This window comes from Malus domestica, chromosome 14, assembly GCF_042453785.1.
Source record: "Malus domestica chromosome 14, GDT2T_hap1".
NCBI classification, from domain to species: Eukaryota; Viridiplantae; Streptophyta; class Magnoliopsida; order Rosales; family Rosaceae; genus Malus; species Malus domestica.
This window is the reverse complement of record NC_091674.1, coordinates 7,217,752-7,241,739: the sequence shown is the minus strand read 5'-3', so window position 1 is coordinate 7,241,739 and position 23,988 is coordinate 7,217,752. Positions and strand designations below refer to the sequence as shown.

General features: G+C 38.3%; 3 protein-coding genes across 3 annotated transcripts; 1 reads left to right on the top strand and 2 right to left on the bottom strand.

Annotated features, from left to right (window-relative positions):
- Positions 1-4,606: 4,606 nt before the first annotated feature.
- Positions 4,607-7,474, bottom strand: LOC103431004 (F-box/LRR-repeat protein At3g26922-like). Its single transcript, XM_008369152.4, has 4 exons — positions 7,136-7,474; positions 5,904-6,863; positions 5,676-5,819; positions 4,607-5,105 (listed from the first exon to the last, which is right to left on the bottom strand). Exons 1-4 carry the CDS (start codon positions 7,208-7,210, stop codon positions 4,782-4,784), a joined length of 1,503 nt encoding a protein of 500 aa, XP_008367374.3. The 5' UTR covers positions 7,211-7,474; the 3' UTR covers positions 4,607-4,781.
- Positions 7,475-8,872: 1,398 nt separating this feature from the next.
- Positions 8,873-14,317, top strand: LOC103454347 (glutamate receptor 2.8-like). The gene is made up of 5 exons (XM_008393942.4): positions 8,873-9,265; positions 10,058-11,418; positions 11,776-12,085; positions 12,184-12,587; positions 13,724-14,317. Exons 1-5 carry the CDS (start codon positions 8,992-8,994, stop codon positions 14,036-14,038), a joined length of 2,664 nt encoding a protein of 887 aa, XP_008392164.4. The 5' UTR covers positions 8,873-8,991; the 3' UTR covers positions 14,039-14,317.
- A 266-nt stretch (positions 14,318-14,583) lies between these two features.
- LOC139191131 (uncharacterized) lies at positions 14,584-23,805 on the bottom strand. The gene is made up of 9 exons (XM_070811683.1): positions 23,147-23,805; positions 22,768-23,082; positions 22,390-22,681; positions 22,100-22,126; positions 16,593-16,781; positions 16,258-16,431; positions 15,667-15,864; positions 15,406-15,519; positions 14,584-15,154 (listed from the first exon to the last, which is right to left on the bottom strand). The coding sequence occupies exons 1-9, from the start codon at positions 23,803-23,805 to the stop codon at positions 14,810-14,812; spliced, it is 2,313 nt and encodes a 770-aa protein (XP_070667784.1). The 3' UTR covers positions 14,584-14,809.
- Between the last annotated feature and the right edge of the window lie 183 nt (positions 23,806-23,988).

The following is a 23,988-nucleotide window of genomic DNA, read 5'->3' as shown; positions in this document are numbered from 1 at the left end:
GATTTCGACATTCATGGAAGCCAAAGATACGGTCTATCACCTCCTGTGCAAATGCAATCACATTTTTATGCTAATGTGCAGAATGAGGGTTTTACTAATTTTCACAACAATACTTCAGAAGCAATGCAGGATAATGCTACGATGCAGCCTCAAAGTCCATCCATACTTGAAAGTGCCTTGTTTGAAACGCCTAACTACGATAGCTTTTCTTTTTTAAACAATCCATTTTCATCATCACGGCCTCTGGAATGTGATACGGGTTTAATTGGTGAAAACTATGGAAAAAATAATGCTGTGAAGATTTTTGGAGGACCCTTGATGAGGTAATTAAAACTTAAGTTATTTTTTAATTTGTAATATTATATTTGAAAATTTAATTATGTTATGTTCCACAATGATCAGCATCAATGAAGATAACAAGGGATGTACAAGTCCGATGAATAGGCAACGTAGACATCCGCATCAAAACTCAAAACACACAATTGGCAACAAAAAATCTGTTTTTCGCGGAGTTTCAAGGTATGTCAACTTATACTTGTTTCGAATTGTTATAAGCAATTTTCATAAGTTACTTTTCTCCCAAGTGAAAGTGTTGATAGTTATTTTTCTTTCTAGCTACCGGGGGACATAAAAGCCCCTTCCAATTAATTAATTTCTGGTTTCGTAGAAAATAACAATAGTTCGAAATATAAAAAGTAAAAAGCTCTCTCTACATTTCTTTCCTCTCTCGATTTTTTTATTCTCCTGCTGCACTTTCGTTCTCGCATGCATAGCTTAATCTAGTATGTAGTTAACAATGAATATATAGGCACACGGAAGGACGCTTTCAAGCATTTGTATGGGATGGCACAGAACCAGAAAAGAAAGGCAAGACAGGTACCAAAGTTATTTGATTATCCATCTCCGATTTTTGTTTACTAATCATGCAACATCTAAAATTATCCATTAATTAACTCTCGTTTTTTTTTTTTTTTTTCTCTCGTTGTTTCCTCCATGAACGATGCACGGATGCAGTTTATGTTGGTGAGTGAATTTCTTGGATAACTCGTTAATTAAAATTACAATCTAAATCCTTAGACATTCACCACAAAAAGGAAAAAACTAATTAAATCATAATGGTACATATATGGAGTGGTTAGCCGCATTTGTTATGCTCTAGCCTGTACCTAATAAGGGACCATAAGGATAGTATATATTATGATTTACTTTTGTAAAATAGTTTATTTGCTTCATAATTGGGACCGTAAGCATCATTACGAACTTATCAATGTCCAATCATAAACTAGAAACCTCAAGTCAAAGAAGTTAAGTTGCGGGATTCTCAAATTTAAATAGTTGATTACTTCTTAATTTTCCTTCAAATTTGGCAGGTGGATTTGATAAAGAAGAGGATGCCGCTAGAGCTCATGATCTAGCTGCTCTAAAATTATGGGGCGAGTGTGCTAAATTAAATTTTCCTGTATGTTATTAGATCAACAACGATGTATTTGAGTGCTTATTCCTGTATTTTGGTATATGACTCATCCTGCATATCTATGTATTTTTGTAGATTGAACAATACAAGAAAGATTTGGAGGAGATGCAAACTATGACCAAACAAGACTATTTCCTCCTCATAAGAAGGTAACAGTGTTGATTTAACAAAGTTGGAGATATGATGTTCTAAAAATACAAATAATTTATGGCTTTATGCTGTTATTGTTACGCAACATTCTCATTAGTGCAAAATGTGCTGATGATCAACTTCTCCTTGGTACAAATTGTTTGTTTTCTCAACATTCAACTTTCGCTAGTTACCTGGTTTATTGTTCTTCTTGGCATCTTTCTTTTTGGGTAACTTTCTTGCCATCTCTATTTATTGATGTATGTTAAACTTGTTGAATTTCAGAGCAAGTCCTAGCTTTGCCAAGGGTTTATCTAATTATCGTGGAGTTTCAAGGTATTATAACTCTCTCTCTCTCTCTCTCCCTCTCTCTCTCTCTCTCTCTCTCTCTCTCTCTCTCACTCACTCATGCCGTGAAACAGGATCTCAGGCAAAAAGAAATGGCAAGCTAGACTAGGGAGAGGTAAACGGCACAATGGCCTTTATCTGGGTACATTTGGTAAGTCATATGACCCATATGCCTCATTTTATCCATTAATGGCTTGATCAACAATTAGTTAACTTATTTTATTCATTTGTCTAATATTTTCCTGCTCTACAATCACATAATCAGAAACTGAAGAGCAGGCAGCCAGAGCTTATGATATTGGCGCTATAAGGACGAAGGGCACAGATGCAGCCACAAACTTTGATGTAAGTGAAAATGATGTCAACAGCATTTTACAGAGCGAAAAGCTTCCAATTGGAGAGGGTGCTTCAAAGTCTTTAAAGTTTGCTTCATCAGTTGACGATTTCATACAAAGCAGAAGAAAGACTAACAAAAAAACTCCCTTTTTGCAACCCTATGAAGATCATAGATTAGGCATCCTTAACCGTATTTCAACCCAACCGTCCTCGTCATTTCAGCAAACAACTCTTCAAACCCTACCAATATACCCCAATGATTCAAACTGTAGTCAGTATGTAGACCCCTTCCTCCAAGACTTCCAAAATACTGATAATATCCAAAATAACCAACTCCTTCAGTACTATAGTGTTAGCCCTCGCTCTCAAGTTCAAGGTGTTCCTGCAGGCTATCAGAACGCTAATTTTGAGACAAACCGTATTTTTAGTCATTGGGACGGTAATACTTATGGCGGAGGCAATAATTCTGTGGGGAGTGCAATCAATATTGGACCTGTCATACCCTCACAGAACCATGAGTTAAACCAGTTTCAGTATTATAACAATGATGCCTACGGCCAGAAGCTCAGTCAAAACCCTAACTCCTCGTATCTTCTTCAAAATTCCCATGTTTCGGCTTATCCTCAAACAATTAGCCCTACTTTTCTTCCTGGGCTGAATAACCTTCATACGTGCTCTAGCTATATTGGGGAATGTTCCAGTAGTCAAGCTGAGGTGAGCTTGGACACGATATTGGGGGAGACTGACGAGAGTCTTGGTAGTGACATAGTCAGTGAAGTGGTTCCTGTTGCTGACCTTGAAGTACATGTGAATCCTATAGAGAGAAACTCAATCTTAGTACTACCAGAAGATAGAGAAAATGGAAGTACAGGCTATCAGAACGCTAATTTTGAGACAAACCCTATTTTTAGTCATTGGGACGGTAATACTGATGGCAGAGGTGATAATTCGGTGGGGAGTGCAATCAATATTGGACCTGTCATACCCTCACAGAACCATGAATTAAACAAGTTTCAGTATTATAACAATGATGCCTACGGCCAGAAGCTCAGTCAAAACCCTAACTCCTCGTATCTTCTTCAAAACTCCCATGTTTCGGCTTATCCTCAAACAATTAACTCAACTTTTCTTCCGGGGCTGAATAACCTTCATGCATGCTCTAGCTATATTGGGGAATGTTCCAGTAGTCAAGCTGAGATGAGCTTGGACACGATATTGGGGGAGACTGACGGGAGTCTTGGTAGTGACATAGTCAGTGAAGTGGTTCCTGTTGCTGACCTTGAAGTACATGTAAACCCTATAGAGAGAAACTCAGTACTACCAGGAGATAGAGAAAATGGAAGTGTTGTCGAAGTATCAGGGGTGTCCAAATCAGGTCATGTATTGGACACTTCTAGTTGGAAGGACTTGTTATTGATGAGCTTAAACGATCCAGATTGTAAATTATGAAAAGGCTGCTTGCAAAAGCTAAGTGGTCTGTTGGTCCCTTCAATTTATCTGTTATGTTACTTGTTATGGAACTTTGGTTACACCACGATGGGACCACAAGAAGTAACATAACAAGTCGGAATGAGGCTTCGGGGAGGTCCCTCAGCGTCCACCTGGGTGATTGCTTATATGCCATGGTGATCTTACATGTTTTGAGATATCTTGAAATAAGATTTATCTTGTGATATTCTGGATTTGTGATTACTTTGGATTTATGGTTTTACAATGAGATATTCTGGACTTGTGATTTTACCCATTGGATTTTACATGATGACTATATATGTAGTATGGATTATATATATACGGGTTTTCAAACAGGGCGTTGTTACGTTAAAAAGAAAAAAAGATTCTTAGAATACTTTCTTTTTGTCCACTCGCGCTTTTCTGTTTTGCACCTCCTTCAAGACTTAGTAGCAGAGATCCGGTCGATATCTAGGACCATTGGCAGCTCTGAAAAACCTCCCGAAGTGTAGGGAGAAGAATTGTCTTTCCATTTGTACGAGTATCCATCCTTTAGAGGATATGATAACTGGATTGTTAATGTACATCTTAAACTTCTGTTGTATTAGTTTAACTTATGCTTTGAACATGAACTACATGCATGTAGTAGAGGGTCTGAGACCCACTAGGTTTGGCCTTTTGAGGATTATGGAACAAGATTGTATGTTTCTCACATGTAAATAGACGAGTATTTACTTTATAAACAAGCGAGGTTTTGTCAAAATTTTGGTAGACTTTCTTTATAATTTAAGTCGTTATGTCAACATGCGTAAAATGACTTCGTCACAATCCAGCATGGGCTAGCATGCCATGATTTCGGCTACCAAGATATCAGGGTTAGGATGTGTCACTATTAATCTTGAGATCAGCTAAATATATTGACTCACCAGTCACATGCACAACAGTAAAATTTATGCTCATAAACTGTCATTTTTGTTTATTACAAACACTATCTACTTAGTTAATCACCAATACAATCTATCGAAAATCTGAGCAAATGCTCTTTTTATAAGCATACAAATTCTATGGTTGAAGGAACTTCTTCTATAAGCTGCTGCCTTGCAAGATTTCTTGCCTTCTCTTCCCTCACCACTTCTTCAACAGTCTTCTTTATTCTGTGCATGGGAAAACAATAATGTGGTTCGATAGGATCGGTGGGATCAATAACAATTTTCCCCAGTTCAACAGCATTCTGTATCAAGAATTTGACAATTTCAAAATCACTTGCGCGACCATCGTACCCTACAATTTCCACTACCTTGAGATAGCGATGGGAGCATTTCGATGGTTTCTTAAATCTCATTTCTCTTCTCTCGCATAATGGGTACAACTGCAGTAAGGAAACAACTTAATTAGTGTAAATAGCACAGGAACAAAAAGTTTCAGGAAGTTTATAGGCACAAAATAGAACTATCATTTAGTCTACAAGTCTTTGGAACAATAAAGTTGAACTTGGGAAGCTACCAAATAGGATTACCCAATAGAATTGCCATTAAGACAATCTAGTAAATCCGTACATTCTCTACTTCAAAATATATGCAGGGCACCTTTGTTCGATATAGAGTTTCATTTCTTTTATCTCACATGCATTACGGTGGTAAACTTAATTTTACAATTAAAAGGAATTGAATAACAGGACACATTAAGTAAAAGACATTTAAGAGAAGCACCACGACCCGCTTTCTGGATTCGGATCCCTAACTCCCCTCCCCCACCCCCAAACAACTATCCTAAAATCTTCATTGGTAAGCAAAATTGCTACTAAATAGGTTGTTAAATTCTTTACAATTAAACCCCGGACAATACACCACATCCCTGCTCCCTTGACTAAAACCTCATACACAAAATCACCAAAGTACATAAAGTTTTAACGGGTGATCTACCACATAAAAATACATACCTCCAACACAAGTTTGTGCAAGTAAGGAGATGCCTTAATGAAAGAAGCTAACTGTAGAAGGATGAAAGCATCATTTGCTTGAAATTTTAGTTCCAAATGCTTGAGGTTTTCTAGTATAGGGAATACACAATTCCTTTCCTGGAACTGAAAACCAAACCAGGATTAAGGCACTTGACAAAATCAAACAAAAGAAAAGAGAATTATCGCATACAAATTAGATGTACTAACCAGAAGTCCGTTTAGCTTGAGAATCTCTAGCTTAGAAATACAGCATGAAAGTTGGGTGAAGGCGTCTTGTATGCTCTTATATGAATAATCACATACCTCAACAAGAAGTGGTACATTCCTAAGAAGCATGTTTATTTCACATCCAACATGAGTAAACGAAACAAGGTTTGCGTCACATATCTCTATGCTTTTGAAGCTTGAGCATTGTTGTATCACTAGGTACTTCAATGAAATCGATGGACCAACAACACTTAGATTACGCAAATTTGGTGAATCATCCACCAATAACCGTTCAAGAACAGGACAGTTCGACAAGAAGTACTCAAGAACGTCTCCATCCACATCAACACTTTTGAAATTAAGAACTGTGAGGGACTTAAAGCCAATGCACGCACAAGGATTGGGACTTGGAATATCAGAACACAAGTGCTTCAAGGTGGAATCTTTTTGGATACCCAAAAGCTCGTGCGGAAATGTATAGCACGGAAAAAACTTCCGAGGAAAAACACCATACGATAACAAGTCCAACTCGAGCATTTGAACTCCCTTTTTCATAGCAAACTGAATCCATTTATCAATGGAACTTGAAAACCTAGGATCTAGATCGAAACAAACCCTGAATTGCTCAACGGTTGGACCTTGATGCTGTTCCATCACACTGTTCACCCAATCGACGTACTTACGGATTTCCAACTCTCTTGCTCCTTCTCTGAGATCAGCCAAACTGCATAAAGTTTTCTCAGCATCAAAGTCGAGAGTAGTAGTAGATGCTAGCACATGCCGCCACACATGCTGCCATCGCCTAGAAAGTACGCTAGTAGCTTGTGCTTCCTTTAGTGGCAAGAGAGACAGTATACTAACAAGAACTTCATTCGGCAACGTACTAATTCGGTCCAAATCCAACAAGTTGTTGTCTTCATGCTTATTTTTCTTCCTACTTCTCAAATTGTAACCACCGCCCTATCAATTGAACCCCAAAAACCAGACACAAATGTTAAGACTAAGTTTTACCAGGTTATCTCCTCTCCTCTCTTTCATGATTTCCTTAAATAACTAAATCAATTTTGCAGAAAACATAGACAAAGTACGAGGAACCAATCAGAAAAACAGAACCAAACGAATCCGACGAACTGATGATATCTAGGAAAGAAATTTAACAATAAAAATGCTGCTTTTTTATACTAATTGGATACATGGGAAGAACAAAGATGCAAACTTTACAGCAATTTTACCTGGTCTTGGGAAAATTGAGAAGGTGGTCGACGCTGCAACCTTCTCTTCACTAAATCCGACGGTGGCTTTTCCATCTTACAAATCTTAATATGGAGGTTGAGATTTTGGGAAGTGGGATTTTCTGGGTTTAGTTCATACGGTACTGTGTCGTCTTCATCTCTCTCAATCTCTCTCAATCTCTCAAAACTCAACTGATGCTGTCAACTGATGCTTTGTCGGCGTTCTGTTTGGGCCGTGCTGGTATTTTGTTACCTTCAGGCCTTTGTTTTGTTGGACTCCTTTCCTGAAAACCTTTTGTTTCTATTTGTTGAATTCTATAAAATAGAAATTAACAAATCATCTGTAGTGTGTGATTATGTACCATATTAGTTTTTTGTTTAGTTTATGGATAAGATAGACAATTAATTCGTAGAAAGTCCAACCTCCATTCACATATTACGAAACAACAAAGTCAAACAATTTTTCATTGACTTATATATTGTATATACATTATCGTTGTTAGGACATTGCTTTCATTTTACTAATACTAAGATGTAATCTACCTACATTGAAGCTTCAAAGAAATTCGAACGAGATTTCCTTATATATTGTATATACATTTTTTTTTTTTTGGAACTATAGGTTTATTATAGAGATAATGAAGACATATTTGTGAATCAGACAAAGTATATCAAGGATCTCATTGATAAGGCAGGTTTGGAGTCTTGTAAACCTGCAAATACTCCTTGCAAGCCCCACAACTCAATGCTTGTGACAAAAGGCACCCCATTACAAGATCCTAGTACATATAGAAGTATAGTTGGTTCACTGCAGTATTTGACCTTCACAAGGCCAAATATTGCTTTTGCAGTAAACTCTGTATGTCAATTCATGACTACACCAACTGATCTGTATGTCAATTTATTTATAAAAGTGATACGTGAAAGAAATTTAAACTTTTGAAATGATAGTTTTAACTCAAGTGCTTATGCAATTTTAGCTTTTTGAAGTAGAACAATGTAGGATGCAAAAGGTCATTCTCCGGTCCAAAGGTGAATGGTCGACACACTTTGGACATAGAAAAATATACACACAAAAAAAAAAAAAAAAAAAATAAGTGGAAGGGAATGAACCATACCCTCATAGAAAAACGAGGAAAGATACATACAAGGAAAAAAATTGTGACACGAAGCTTAACTCTAAAACAAAACCTAAAATGGTAAAGAAAGTCAATGTGCAAAAGAAAAATATTACAATAAATATGTCACCGAGGTTGTAAAAGGTCCATTTACATTTCCAAGTTTAAATCTCTGGTTGCCTAACACAGCTGTAACTTTCCCATGAACTGCAAAGTCTTTTGTTTATTTTTTATAGAAAATCTATTGTTTCTATTTGTTGAAACCTATAAAGTAGAATTTAACAAAGGGAACTGTTATATCACTTCAAAAATCTCATTATACACTCCTCACAAATGTATTTTTTTTTAATTATGAAAAGTTTGGAATGTCAAATGAGATTTTTAAAATGCTAATACTAATTCCCTTTAACAAATCATCTGTAATTTAGGGATAAATTTAAACAATTAATTCATAGAAAGTCCAGGCTCCATTCAAATATTACAAAACAACAAAGCCAAACAATTTTTCATTGACTTATATATTGTATATTTAATATCGTGGTCAGGACAACGGATTGCAGTTTCCTTTCATTTACTGATACTGAGATGTATGTAATGCACCTACATTGTAGCTTCAAAGAAATTCGAACGAGATTTCCTTGAAACTTCCTCATCCATAATTAATTAATGATTCCATAACAATATAAATTTCTTCTTAGTCGGTGCCAATGAATCGCAAACCTTTCCAGAGATTAAAAGATGATGAAGAATCCTACGAGCCATGTTTCTTGTCTCGTCTTCTGGTTGTTACTGTTTAAGACCTTATTGGCCATGGCCGACATGGCACAAAACACAACGATACCAGTAAATGTGGGGGTGATCCTTGACCTTGATTCCTTGTTTGGGAAGGTGGGTTTGAGCTGCGTTAACATGGCCCTCTCTGACTTCTATGCTTCTCATGCTTACTACAAGACTAGGCTGGTCCTTCACACCAGGGACTCCATGAGAGATGTCGTTGCTGAAGCTGCTGCAGGTTCTCTCTCTACTTTTAATTTTTTTCCATTACTTTTCTCTTGACTTTTTTATTATTTTGATGTTACACGCATAATTTCGAAGCATAACCGATTGCTTTTTCCTAGGAATTGTACTTTTGGGTTCAGTTTTTGTTCACCCCTGTTCATCATTTACTATCCTTTCTTAGAATATGTCACATATTACGTAGATTAACCAAGATTAACCTGTTATAATAAGGGTGAGTTCATGCTCAATGTACTCATCTAAAAGTGAGTTTTTATCTTAACAGGTCTTGGCGTTACTAGAAATGAACCACCATATTGAACTTTAGATTTATTGTTTCTCAAGAGTGATATAGTCCCTTACACCTGTTACTAGAATTTCCTTTAGCCTGCTCTACCTAGTTAGAAACTAAGTTCGGATACCAATTTCGACCAGCATGGATCCATTACTAATAAGTCTGCGATACGCTGCAGCACCGATATGGTTCCCAAATTAAATGCATAAATCCAATACCTTGGGTGATCATGCGCAATGGACTTATTGATCAGGTGTAGTGTTTATCTTAAAAGATCTTAATGCTGAAAGTAATTAATGAATCATCAACTCTTTACTTGTAGGTCATTGTGATACTTTTTTGAGGTGGATTATGTTCGTCCACACTCATGGCTTATAAGTTATATCGAGCCACATATCCCCAACTGACTATTCCCCGTTAGGTGTGGGGGAAATAAATTCGACTTTTTTCTTGTATCAATTTAGAACCGCATCAGAATTTACTTTAATTTCTGTTTTTCCACCCCTTAAACAGCTTTAGAATTGATAAAGGACGTTGAAGTGCAAGCCATTATCATAGGACCGGAGTCATCAAAAGAGGCCAACTTCGTAGTCAATCTTGGAGACAAAGCTCAGGTGCCCGTAATCTCATTTTCGACAACAAGTCCTTCCCCAGCTACTTCTCAGACATCATATTTTTTCCGAATTGCACAAGATGACTCATCTCAAGTGAAAGCCATAAGTTCCATCTTCCAAGCCTTTGGATGGAGTGAAGCAGTGCTCATCTATGTTGACAACGAGTTTGGAGAGGGAGTAATACCTTACCTGGGTAATGCTTTGCAAGAAGTTGGTGCTCGTATCTCCTACTGGAGTGTCATCCCTCCAGTGGTCACTGATGACCACATTGTTTCAAAGCTTCAACACTTGATGACTATGAAAACAAGGGTATTCATAGTACACATGTTGCCTTCTCTTGGTTCTAGGGTTTTTGCCAAGGCAAAAGAGATAGGCATGATGAGTGAAGGTTATGCTTGGATAATGACGGATGGGATGACAAACTTTTTTGGTTCCATAAATTCTTCTGCCATAGATAACATGCAAGGGGTGTTGGGTTTGAAAACTTACATCCCAAATACACAGGAGCTTGAACATTTCAGAGTCAGATGGCAGCAAAAATTCCAAAACGACAATCCAACTATTCTAAATGTTAAGTTGGATGTTTTTGGACTGTGGGCTTACGATACTGCTGGGGCACTGGCCATGGCAGTGGAGAAGGTTGGGAGTTCTAAAAACTTCAGCTTCCAAAAGACAAACACTTCCGACAGAGCCAATGATCTAGAAACCCTAGGTTTCTCTCTAAGTGGTCCTCAACTTGTCCAAGCACTATCGAGTACAATATTCAGAGGCCTCTCAGGTAATTTTACTCTTGTTAATGGACAACTTCAGTCATCAGATTTTCAGATAGTTAATGTAATTGGTAGTGGGGAAAGAGGACTTGGATATTGGACACCCAAAGATGGACTTGTGAGAAACATGAAGTCTGCAAACACAAACACAAGCACAAACACATATTCTACCACTTCTAATGCCAGTAGTCTTGGACCTATTATATGGCCTGGTGACACAACCACCATTCCAAAAGGTTGGCAGAATCCTAACCATGGGAATACATTGAAAATTCTAGTTCCAGTGAAGCGTGGGTTTAGAGAACTTGTAAACGTGACATTTGATCCTAGCACTAACACAACCATGATCACTGGATTCTGTATTGATGTCTTTAAAGCCGCAATCGAAGAATTACCATATGCTGTTTCCTATGATTTTTACCCTTTCGCGAAGCCTAATGGTGAGGCAGCTGGCAGCTACAATGATTTGATCTTTCAACTGTTTCTTGGGGTAAACTGCTTATCCTTTGCTACTATTTTGGTTACATCATAGTAAAAGCTAGGTAAACTACATATATGTGTTTCTCTAACCGCATCTATAGTAGAGAAAAACTTACATACACTAGGCCTATATCACCAGTACTCTGCATCTCTCTCTCTCTCTCTCTCTCTCTCTCTCTCTTTACATGATTAATTGGTCCCATGACGAGAGAGACATGAAAATCAATAGTGGTACATTGGGTGCAAGTAAGTTATATATTCTGCTAAAAGAGATGAGACCTACTTATATGGCAGAAACTATATCCAATTTCTTCACAGAAACTGTCCAATTTCTTCATAAAATCTTATGTCATGTATTACTTGGCAGAACTATGATGCTGGAGTGGGAGATATGACGAATAGAGCAAATAGGTCGCTGTATGTTGACTTTACATTGCCTTACACAGAATCTGGGGTATCAATGGTGGTACCTATCAAACATAGCAAAAGTAGGCAAGGTGCATTGGTGTTCTTGAAGCCTTTTACTTGGGACCTTTGGGTAATAACCTGTTGTTGTTTCATCCTCATTGGATTCGTTATCTGGGTTCTTGAACACCGGATAAACGAGGATTTTCGCGGGCCTGGCGGGCCTGCCGTAAGCTTTTGGTTCTCCCTCTCAACCATGGTTTTTGCACAGAGTACGTGTTCTTTTCATCTGGATCCATAGATTATTTAGTCGTCATTAATTGTCCATGTGCTATCTCTTACTCTTTTTTATACTTTTTTTTTGTCACAGGGGAGCAACTAGTGAGCAACTTGTCTAGGTTTGTAGTGGTAGTATGGTGTTTTGTAGTCCTCATATTAACTCAAACCTACACAGCAAGTTTAACATCGCTGTTAACTGTCGAAAAGCTCCAACCAACCGTTACTGACGTAGGCCAGCTCCTCAAGAATGGAGACTTTGTTGGCTTCCAAGAAGGTTCATTTGTCCAGGAGTTACTGACAAATGAACTAGGGTTTCATGTGGAAAAGCTTAGGGCCTACAGATCGACACAAGAGTTGGCTCAACTTTTTGAAAAGGGCGGTGTTTCTGCTGCCTTTGATGAAACCCCATTCATGAACCTATTTCTTTCAACTTATTGCTCAGAATATACCATGATTGAACCAACGTTATTCAATGCTGACAGTGGTTTTGCCTTCGTAAGTTAATCTACTAATTGCTTTTTCTCTTTTGATATGCATTCTCACAAGCATTACCATGAAACATTGAGTCTCTTAGGTACGTTTGATAACCAATTCAGTTTTAATTTTTTTTAGGCTTTTTAGCCAAAATTATCCTTAAGATTTGCATAACTCTTCAATTTGGTCCTTAAGATTTGAAATCAATAGAATTGGACCCTGAGTTTATCCACCATCAATCATTTTGATCATTCCTTGAAAAATCTCCATTAAATAAGAAAATAATAACCAAAATACCCTTAATTTTTGTCAAATCATTTTGGTACATTATTTATTAAATTGAGAGTATATTTGTCATTTTGATCCTTAATTAACATAATTTTGCATGGAATGACCAAAATGATTGATGATGGACAATTTTATGGACCACTTTTATTGATTCCAAATCTTAGGGACCAAAGTGATGTGTTATGCAAATATCAATGACCATTTTGGCTAAAAAACCTTTTTAGAAGAAAAAAAAACCAACACAAATTTTGGAAACTCAAAATAGTAGCTTTTAGTTTTTAGGATGAAAACTAAAAATAAAAAACAAAAACAAATTTTCAGAAAATAAAAAAAGTGAAAACTGAAAAACAAAAAGGTTATCAAACTGCTTTTTACAAATTCATTCATCAAATGACATTTGCAGTAATATATTAATTCAAAGTGATAATTTGTTTGAGGTCAAAATATTTTCAGTTCTAGGATTTGGGCAATCAAAATTTTGTGCTTTAAAGAAGAGATAAATTATGAAGAGATATTTTAGCAAAAGATTTTAGTTTTGGGGATGTATTGTACATGGAGTTTGAGGGAGTTTACTTGTGAAGAATTATGAATACATGGATTTTTGAGGGAGTTTACTTGACTTGTATAGAATTCATGAGGATTTTGATTGAATCTACACGTATTTTAACATATTTTATGAGATGCTCATCAAATATGAAATTATTTATTTACCTTAACCTAATTTCCTATAATTTTCAAATTGACTTCGGACCAAGCTCCAAGACACACAAAAACAAGTCATCTGATTATTATTATTCTTGTTATTATTTAAATGCATGTTTTCTCATGCATGTGGGATTATATTCCTTCTTTGATTTGGTGATGTGCAGGCCTTCCCAAAAGGTTCACCTCTAACTCTTGATGTTTCAAGGGTGATCACTAATCTGCAAGAGCAAGGTAAAATAGAGAGTATCAAGGACAAATGGTTCAAGAAAGATGCAGGTCGCAAGAGGGACCCTGCCACCACTTCCATTAGCTTCAATAGTTTGTGGGGATTATTCTTGCTTGTTGGGGTTTCTTCAGCATTTGCTCTTCTCGTACATGCAGCTATGTTCTTCTATCACAATAGGCACCTGCTGATACTCCCTGATCCGAATGCTTCACTCTGGCAGAAACTATGCAAGATAGTAACCTTCACATTATAAGTCCAGTCGAATCCTCACTAGACGCCAAAGTAACATCTCGCCGGGCGTCGGTGCCGGTCAAACGACACCGAAAGCAACAAGTGCCTACCCCGCATAGTGATTTGAATCCCCATGGTGAAGCAATCCATGATATTCAGCCAGCTATTTAGATACAGAACTGATGTAGTAGTGGTCGAATTAGAGATCGAAACTGAAAAAGCCAAGTTATACTTGTTAACTGCATCTCAATTCATTATGTCATCGACAAGGAAATGAATCATATTCTTATTCCCACTCTTACATTCCGACCAACCAAACGAGGCTAGAATGAACGAGCCTTAATAGTATTTGTCAACCTAGTACCACCGGTTGGGGATTTGGGCCACACACTGGCCAGCCATTATAATCAACAGCGAGTCATCTTTGATAGCATTTTTTGGGATTAGAATGGATAATTCACTATATCTATATCGACTATTGAAGGAAGAAATGAAGGTCCCGTTTGATAACTATTTCATTTTCAATTTCTAGTTTTCTCTTTTCGAGTCTCAAGCCTCTCTGATGCATTTCGAATATAGATTCTTCCAGATCGAGTTTATTGCGTATGAGTAATTTAAATCAGATGGCAGCTTAACACAATATACGTAAACACTAATGGCTAGGGCCACATTTTTTCCTCAATCCTCTTGATATTTCCATTTCATTATTCACAGCTCTGTTTAAGTTTTCTCCATACTTTCATGATCCAGAAAACCAACGGGTATACACATGTCGAGTCCGCTCTTCTGAAAATTACGCAGACCACACCTCACGAAGGAGTTCATACCTCACATTCGTGCAGGCATGACCTGTATGCTCATGCTTTCCGTTTCCATTTCCATTTGCTACGATAGTTGGAGTTGATGGTAATTTGTCAATGATGGATGAAAGTGGTGAATCCAACTCCTCCAGCTCCTCATCACTTGTATATCCCTTTCGTTGTACAACTGAGACACTCCTTTCCAGTTGCGAACTTCCTCCTGCTTCTGAAACTTTTTCTGCCACATCAGCTGAGGAAGGCGGGGTGTACACAACTGGTGCCGCTGTGTAAGGGAAGCTCCTCGCCAGTTCTCCTGACAATCTGCGCTCCATAATGCTCTGAAGAAATGATGAAAGGGTACGTCAAACCTTCAGCGTTGTTAATTTTGTTTTTGCCATAGCAAAAGCGCATTTCTTCATTAGAAACTACAGAATATGGTCCATTTGGTTTCACATTTTAACATTAAACAGAAGATCCTTAAAAAGATTCACGAAAAAAACGTTGTCAAATGTTTCAAACCTACACAGTTGTAATTGCAAAAACACATCAGGCCACAAAACATAAAAACTGAATAAAAGCAAAAGTATACCTCGGCATTCAGTGCCTCCAATACAGCTCCTGGGACAGCATCTGGACAGAACTCGTCTGGTGTGAAGTTACAAAGTATCCGCTTAACTAATGGAAGACTAATTGATGGGCAGACCTAGTAAACATGAAAGGAAACAAATTTGAATCAGCCCAAAAGGAGAGGTGAAAACGACGCCAGAAAATTCAGATAAGTTGAGGCAGTCGAACTAAAACCACAGCCATTTCCCTTCAATAAGAAGGCAATGAGATTATAAAAACGAACCTCCTTTCTGATTCTCCTATCAATAAGCATGTCTTTGGGAAGCATCAAAAGATCACTCAAGGCATTCAGAAGAAGAAAGGATTTATCACCATCCCCACTCTGCCCATCATCGTCCTCACTGCCAGGGTGATCTTCTTGCAGGGGATCATCAGCATCCATGTCAAACATATCACTTAGCCATCTAGACCAATTTCCAACCTGCACGACATGAAGCCTCCTCATTATTTAAATCTAGCAATCACATTTTTCTAAAATAAGACCCAAGGACGTAAAAGTATTATGAGGAAGGAGGCACAGGTCATGCCCCTGTCATGGATTCAAGCAAATGGTGAAGAGGACATTCACATATACAGTTTTATGAGTAACTAGTGAGCAATCTAAACCCAACTAGTTGTTGCCGGCACTAAGAATCTCCAGGTAAGGACCACAGGAATAGCAATATTGAGGCCTTCTAAGCAACAAACTACCAATTTTCCTTGGGAATCCTTAAGAAAATGCATTTATAAATGTTGTGAACCATTCAAAAGTAGATATTTCTTTCTGTTTTAAAAAGAAGAAAAATAACTAAGTGAAAATGAGCATGATACTTACAGAATTCTTAAGTTGAGCACCAGACCCAAAACTCAAGTCGCCAGCGGGAATAGGTAGAACCCTGGAATCAAGAATCGGATCTGACACTGGATCAGTAGGGATTTCATGGGCCGATTCACGCAGAATAGCATTGAACATTGCCACATCTAGCCTTGCAACACAATGTTCCATTACCTAAAAGGCGCCATAGCAAAAGGAAAGCTCATACAAATGTTCTAGTGAAAAATAAATGATGAAGATGAGAAACTTTGGCGATTGAAATTAAATTCCAACGTCTGACGGAAAAAAAATTTAACCACAGAGGGTTCTTAGATAGATATTCAATGATTTCATACCATTCTTGCCAAAACAGGCAAGCAGCCACACTTATGCCCCCCTGCTCGAACAGGACAGAGCCGCTGAGAAGCATCCTGGAAAGCATTTTTCCATAGGTTGACAGAAAAGCTACCTTGCTTCTGATCACCCAGTGCAGGTCCTGACAACCTTACAGTCGTCTTATTTGTAGATGAATGTTGAGAATTAAGCTGCCTCCTTTCTTTAGAGGTATCCTGCAGAAGGTAATCCTGCAGATGAAGTCAAAAGGAAGCAGGAAAGTGTGAAGAAATGAAGACCCTTACTAAAATTAGAAGGAGCTTTTTATTTTTCAACAGCTAGTTTCTTCCCCTGTTTTTAGAAAGATTACAGCTGGTGTTTTATCCATTATTTGTACTGAGCACTCTCATCTTCCTCCAAGTGGATGGATGATATCCTCTGATAATCATTTATGATCGGAGAAGAGTACTAGGCCTCTAGATGTAGGTTCTGGTTTGTAGACCGGCTGTGAAACAAAAAGGATATAGTCTTTGTAATTTGTTTTTTGGATATCAAGAAAATATACAAAGTGACTCTTGCTCTTCTGTGTTCTCTCGAGCCAAAACAAACACAAAATTTCGTCAAACCTTTTATTCAAGTTTCAATCTTTATCAACCAAAAACAATATGCCTGGTACCATTTCAAACATGGTATCAGAGCACTTGGTCTGATTCCGAAGAAGGGCGTGATACTGTGGGTGAGATCTAGCTCCGAAGGAAACCCAGAAAATCTTAAAGGTGGTTCCTTTGTTGGTTGATTCACTGATACTCACTAAGAAATGGTGGGATCGAGTTCTTCCAGTGGAGATTTACGAACTCCACAGTTTGATGGTGCAAACTACGATTTTTGGGCTGTCAAAATGGAAACAATCCTCATAGCACATGATCTATGAGATGTGATAGAACTCGGAATACAGCCGCAGCAGACTCCCGAGGAGGAAGAAGGTTCTGTAGATGAAGGAAGTGAGGCTGAGCACACTCCAGTAGAAGCACCCACTATCTCCAAAGAAGACAGAATAAAAAACGCCAAGGCGTTAAGCCTCATTCAGGGAGCCATAACTGATGAGCTCTTCCCTCGCATCAGAAATGAGAAGACTGCTAAAGGAGCTTGGGAAATACTGAGAAGAGAGTTCAGAGGAGACAAAAAGGTAAGAGCTGTTAAACTTCAAGCCATTAGAGCTGAGTTTGAATATCTGAGAATGCATGATGGTGAACCCTTAGATGACTACTTGGCTAGGTTTTTTGAGATAGTGAATAATCTGAAATCACTAGGTGAGGATGTGCCTGAGAAAAGGATTGTGCAGAAGCTAGTAATGAGCTTAAATAGAAGATACAAATCCATAGTGTCTATAATAGAGGAGACAAGAGATCTGGATGTTATAAGGGTTGAGGAAGTCTTGGCCTCGGTTAAAGTCTATGATAAAAGGGAAGACCTGCATGATGAAAGGGACAAGGTTACTGGTACTGAGAGGGCATTTAGTAGTCTAAAGATTGGAGGTAGTGTTCATGGTAGTACTAGTGGAAGTTATAAAGGTGCACAGAGTAAACAGAACCATAAATGGCAACAAAACAAGAAAGGAAGAAATTGGTCACAAAGCAGCAACTGGAATGGCAATGGTAACTCTAGTTGGAACAATCAAAATGGTGGAAGTTGGGGAAATAGAAGCACTTTTCAAAGCAAACAAGGAAGCAGTAGTCAAGGTGTCATGAAACCACAATGTCAAACTTGTGATAAATATCATTTTGGCATTTGTAGGTATAAGGGAAAACCAAAATGTGGCAAGTGTGGCAGATTTGGACACACTGCAAAGGATTGTAACAATGACAAACAGGTTGCTAACTATGCAAAAGAGGAAGGTGTGACCAATGGCACAATGTTCTATGCCTGTCACGCAGCATCAACATCTCAGGACAGATCCGTGTGGTTTGTTGATAGTGCCTGCAGCAACCACATGACTTCTCAAGAGTCTTTGCTACTGAATCTTGACAGATCAATTACCTGCAAAGTTAAAATGGGGACTGGCGATCTGGTTCAAGCTACAGGCAAGGGAACACTTGTAGTAGATACAAAGCATGGGAAGAGATACATTAATGAAGTTCTGTTAGTTCCAGGATTAGATGAAAATCTCTTGAGTGTTGGTCAAATGATGGAACACGGTTACTATGTCCTGTTTGGTGGTAATATGGCTATAATCTTTGATGACAGCAATCTTGAAAATGTGGTAGCCAAGGTAACTATGGCTGGAAATAGGTGCTTTCCATTGTCCTTGGAATCTATAAATCCAGTAGCTAAAAGAGCTTCAATTGAAGAAGGGTCATGGATCTGGCATAAAAGGCTGGGTCACTTGTGTTTTGACAACCTAAAAAAATTGCAAAGAGAGGGAATGGTACTTGGTTTACCCGAGCTATCAGAAGTGAATGAAATCTGTGAGAGTTGTATTGCTGGAAAAATGCACAGAGAACCATTTGATAAGGAGAAAGCATGGAGAGCAAGCCATCCACTAGAATTGGTACATACTGATGTCTGTGGACCAATGCAAAATGAATCCATTGGTGGGAACAGGTACTTCATCACATTCATCGATGACTATTCAAGAATGTGCTGGGTGTACTTTCTTAGAAACAAATCTGATGTGTTCAATGTATTTAAAAAATTTAAAGCCTTTGTGGAGCTACAAAGTGGTTTCAAGATTAAGAAGCTGCGAAGTGACAGGGGAGGTGAATATACATCTCATGAATTCTTAGATTTCTGTTCTAACACTGGAATGGAGAGGCAATTAACAGTTGCATATTCCCCTCAGCAAAATGGAGTTGCTGAAAGAATGAATAGAACCATTGGTGAAATGGCAAGGTCAATGATGGCCGAGAAGAATATCCCTGTAGTTTTTTGGGCTGAAGCAGTTGGAACTGCAGTATACTTGCAGAATAGATGTCCCACAACCTCAGTGAAGGGCAAGACTCCATTTGAAGCCTTCACAGGTAGAAAACCAGGCATAAAACATTTGAGAATGTTCGGATGCATATGCTATACTCACATACCTTCACAGCTAAGAAAAAAGTTTGATGAAAAGGCAAGAAAAGGTATCTTTATGGGGTATGGAAGCTGCGAAAAAGGGTATAGAGTTTATGACCTGCAGTCCAAGAAAATAATCCTCTCCAGGACTGTTGTATTCAATGAGGATCAGTGTTGGAGTTGGGAATACAGGCAAGTTGAAACACCTGTGATGTCCCTAGTCTTTGAGAATCAAACACATGGTGGTGATGTGCAGGAAAGTCCAAATGAGACTCAGGTTGAGACTGCTCAAAGCTCTCAACCAAGTTCGAGCCCAACCAGTACATCAACTAGCCGAAGTGAATCACTAAGTCAAAACTCAACTCCTAGTTTAACACCTGTAAAACTAAGGAGTCTAGAATAGATATATGCTAGATGTCACATGAGTTTTGTTGAACCAGAAGATTATCAAGAAGCAGCACAGGATCAAGCATGGCAAGAAGCTATGAATGCAGAAATCGATATGATTGAAAAGAATGACACTTGGCAGCTAGTTGATAGACCCACGGATAAGCCTGTTATTGGGGTGAGATGGGTGTTCAAAACTAAATTAAATCTAGATGGAACAGTTCAGAAGCACAAGGCTAGACTGGTGGCAAAAGGGTATGCACAAAAGCCCGGAATCGATTACAATGAGACCTTTGCACCAGTGGCAAGGTTGGATACAATTAGGACCCTTATAGCTTTGGCTGCACAAAAAGGGTGGAAACTATTCCAACTAGATGTGAAATCTGCGTTTTTAAATGGCATACTTGAAGAAGAGGTATACATTGAACAACCTGAAGGTTTTGAAGTTAAAAATGCTTGTCATAAGGTCTACAAATTAAGGAAGGCCTTGTATGGTTTAAAACAGGCACCTAGAGCCTGGTATAGTGAGATTGATGCATATCTCACCAGCTGCAATTTCATCAGAAGCACAAGTGAAGCTACTTTGTACACCAAGTCCGATGAAGAAGGTGGTATACTTATTGTCTCAATATATGTTGATGACATTGTGTATACTGGAAGCAGCAAAACACTACTCAGTGAGTTCAAAATGGAGATGATGCAGAAGTATGAGATGTCGGATTTAGGCTTACTCCATCATTTTCTAGGAATGGGAATCCTACAAACTGAAAATGGTGTATTTATTCATCAAAGCAAGTATGCAAAATCATTACTTGTGAGGTTTGGTCTTGAAGACTGCAAACCTGTCTCCATTCCTCTGCCTACTGGTGAGAAGCTCAAGAAGGTAGATGGAAGTGAATTGGCAGATGAAACCATGTACAGGAAAATTGTGGGCAGTCTTCTGTATTTGACAGCAACTAGACCAGATTTGATGTATGCTGCTAGTTTGTTGTCAAGGTTCATGAATGGTCCTACAAAGAAACATTTTGGAGTTGCAAGGAGGGTTCTGAGATATGTGCAAGGCACGCTGAGCTATGGAATTGAGTATGCAAAAGATAGTGATGCAATCCTTGTAGGATTTTGTGATGCAGACTGGGCAGGGAGTGAGGATGATTGCAGGAGCACCTCAGGATATGCTTTTAGCTTTGGTAGTGGGATTTTCTCTTGGGCGTCTGTGAAGCAAAATACAGTTGCTTTATCAACTGCAGAGGCCGAGTATGTCTCAGCAGCAGAAGCCACGGCCCAGGCTATTTGGCTAAGATTTGTACTCGATGATTTTGGAGAAATGCAAGCTGATGCAACACCCTTATTCTGTGACAACATGTCTGCAATCTCCATGGTGAAAAATCCTGTCTTTCACCAGAAAACCAGACACATAAATAGGAGGTTTCATTTTATAAGGGAAGCACTACAAGAAGGTGTGATTAATGTGAAGTTCTGCAGAAGTGAAGAACAACTTGCAGACATATTTACTAAAGCCTTGCCTAAAGATCGATTCAATTACTTGAGGATGAAGTTAGGAGTAAAGCCAGTAAGCAGCTTAGGAGAGGCTGTTGAGAATTAAGCTGCCTCCTTTCTTTAGAGGTATCCTGCAGAAGGTAATCCTGCAGATGAAGTCAAAAGGAAGCAGGAAAGTGTGAAGAAATGAAGACCCTTACTAAAATTAGAAGGAGCTTTTTATTTTTCAACAGCTAGTTTCTTCCCCTGTTTTTAGAAAGATTACAGCTGGTGTTTTATCCATTATTTGTACTGAGCACTCTCATCTTCCTCCAAGTGGATGGATGATATCCTCTGATAATCATTTATGATCGGAGAAGAGTACTAGGCCTCTAGATGTAGGTTCTGGTTTGTAGACCGGCTGTGAAACAAAAAGGATATAGTCTTTGTAATTTGTTTTTTGGATATCAAGAAAATATACAAAGTGACTCTTGCTCTTCTGTGTTCTCTCGAGCCAAAACAAACACAAAATTTCGTCAAACCTTTTATTCAAGTTTCAATCTTTATCAACCAAAAACAATATGCCTGGTACCATTTCAAACAATGAACTCTCAACTGGAGATTGCATATTTGGAGTCAAAGCCTAAAAAGATAAGACTCTGGTCAGCAAAACATAAAAGCACATCAAAGCTACTACAAAAATCACAGGTTAAGTGACAATTAAGTTTTCAATCAAAATTAAAAATTATTGTCAGTCTATATAAATTCATGTATACACTTCAAGGAAAAAAATGGCCTTGAACATGGAACTTATCCATTAAACAATATGATTGTCGTGATGTAGACCCCAGCCACCTTTAACATGTTAAAAGCAAGAATGAGAGGTTCTTTGTTGTGTAGGTGTACCTGCCACCATACTGACTCAACAATCCGAGAGAAAATCCAGGATTCAACTTTTTCTAATGCAGCTGTGAAGGTTCCTGTCTCTTGCCAGTCATCAGCGAATTGCATTAAACCGTTCATTTGTTTGCTACCAGAACTACCCCTCCATTTCAGTGAGGCAGACTTCACTTCATTTCTCTTGCTAGTCCCATTTGACTCCTCAAACTTTACTGAAGGACTTAACTGCCGTGAAATGCCAAATGCTTGAGATATGATCTCCCTTAGCACAACAATGTTTGATAACCAGAAGGTCAACCTTAACATACAAAAGGAAAAAATCAATCATTTTCCAGAAATCAGGGAACATTTGTAACACTAGGAACTATAACATGATAATTTTACCTGGGGACATCATTGCCACAGGACTTAGCTATCAAAATAAGTCCTGATACAGTATTCTTAGCAATTGTCGCTCGCTTGTCCCGAGTCCAATTCTTGCAAGCATGGATATAAAGTCTAGAAATCCGCCGAGCTGGTGTGTGAACATTATGCGCAGAGCTCCCATGCTCTGGTACTAAAGAGTAGAGGGAAATTTCAAGAGCGGCAACTTCTCGCAGCTCTTCTTCAGGTTTCTCAATTCGCATTTCCATTTGTTCAATATTTCGTTCCAAAGCTATTTCAACCTCTTGTTCGCCATTTTCTTCCGCATTTACTATTCATGGTCACTTTCCACAATCTGAGCACCATTTGAGGCCTCATCAAGGATATCACTTACTCTTACCTCTTTAATAGGCTCATCATCAACCTCCTCAACTGATTCTGAGGAAGGTTCAATGGGAACTTCGCAATCAGAAGAACCTTTTTCCTAGAAGAAGTTCTGGTTTTAACTCCCGAAGGCCCGTTGTTTGAATTAGTGACTTTTTTGGCAGTGTTATGCAACCCCTTGGATTTTGACTTAATAGATTCACTACCAGATCTCTCCCTAGATCCATAAAAGCTTTTTGAGAAATTCTTCTTTGCAATGGATTTGGGTACCCATGAAGCTCTTTCAACTTTCTCATCCTCAAGGGTAGGTGAATCCCCTTGAGATGATACAGAGTCCTTTATTGTCTCGCAGTCTGACACCTCGTCATCCATGTTCTCTTTGGAAGTCATTGGAGTAGCTTTCATATCTTGAGGCACCTCCTCAAACCTGTTGACATCATCTACATAATGTATAACCAAGTTTTCATTAACTTCAGAAAGCTCTGTGCCCGTGTTTGAATCACTTACTAACATACTGGGGTCTGTTTTAGCATAAGAGTCCTTGGATTCAATTTCTTTTCCATTCAATGTCTTGCTGTCATTCCCTTGATTCGGTTTATTGTCTCTCCTTTCAGTTCTTTCAGTCCGCTTAGTGTTTTTAGTATTTGGGGTTTTCCTTTTGTCAACCTCCTTCATGCTTAACAAGGTTTAGTTCCTCCAGCTACAACAATCAAATGAAAGACTATGACATGGAAGAAAACAAAAAAAATCAACAACCAAGCAAAGCTCTTCTTCTCATTACTTACTAAGCGACGACTTGAAAACGAAAAAACAAAGGAAAGAAATAGAGCCAAAACCAGCAATAGATGCATAAAACAA

Excerpts from the sequence above, each read along its gene's own strand:
- LOC103454347 (XM_008393942.4), top strand. The coding sequence starts at position 8,992 with ATGATGAAGAATCCTACGAGCCATGTTTCTTGTCTCGTCTTCTGGTTG. Across the intron at positions 9,266-10,057 it reads CGTTGCTGAAGCTGCTGCAG|CTTTAGAATTGATAAAGGAC; the intron begins GTTCTCTCTCTA and ends CCCCTTAAACAG. Across the intron at positions 12,086-12,183 it reads AACCATGGTTTTTGCACAGA|GGGAGCAACTAGTGAGCAAC; the intron begins GTACGTGTTCTT and ends TTTTTGTCACAG.
- LOC103431004 (XM_008369152.4), bottom strand. The coding sequence starts at position 7,210 with ATGGAAAAGCCACCGTCGGATTTAGTGAAGAGAAGGTTGCAGCGTCGA. Across the intron at positions 6,864-7,135 it reads CTCAATTTTCCCAAGACCAG|GGCGGTGGTTACAATTTGAG; the intron begins GTAAAATTGCTG and ends TTCAATTGATAG. Across the intron at positions 5,106-5,675 it reads TGCACAAACTTGTGTTGGAG|TTGTACCCATTATGCGAGAG; the intron begins GTATGTATTTTT and ends TCCTTACTGCAG.
- LOC139191131 (XM_070811683.1), bottom strand. The coding sequence starts at position 23,805 with ATGAAGGAGGTTGACAAAAGGAAAACCCCAAATACTAAAAACACTAAG. Across the intron at positions 16,432-16,592 it reads TGCCTGTTTTGGCAAGAATG|GTAATGGAACATTGTGTTGC; the intron begins GTATGAAATCAT and ends GGCGCCTTTTAG. Across the intron at positions 15,865-16,257 it reads GTGCTCAACTTAAGAATTCT|GTTGGAAATTGGTCTAGATG; the intron begins GTAAGTATCATG and ends CATGTCGTGCAG.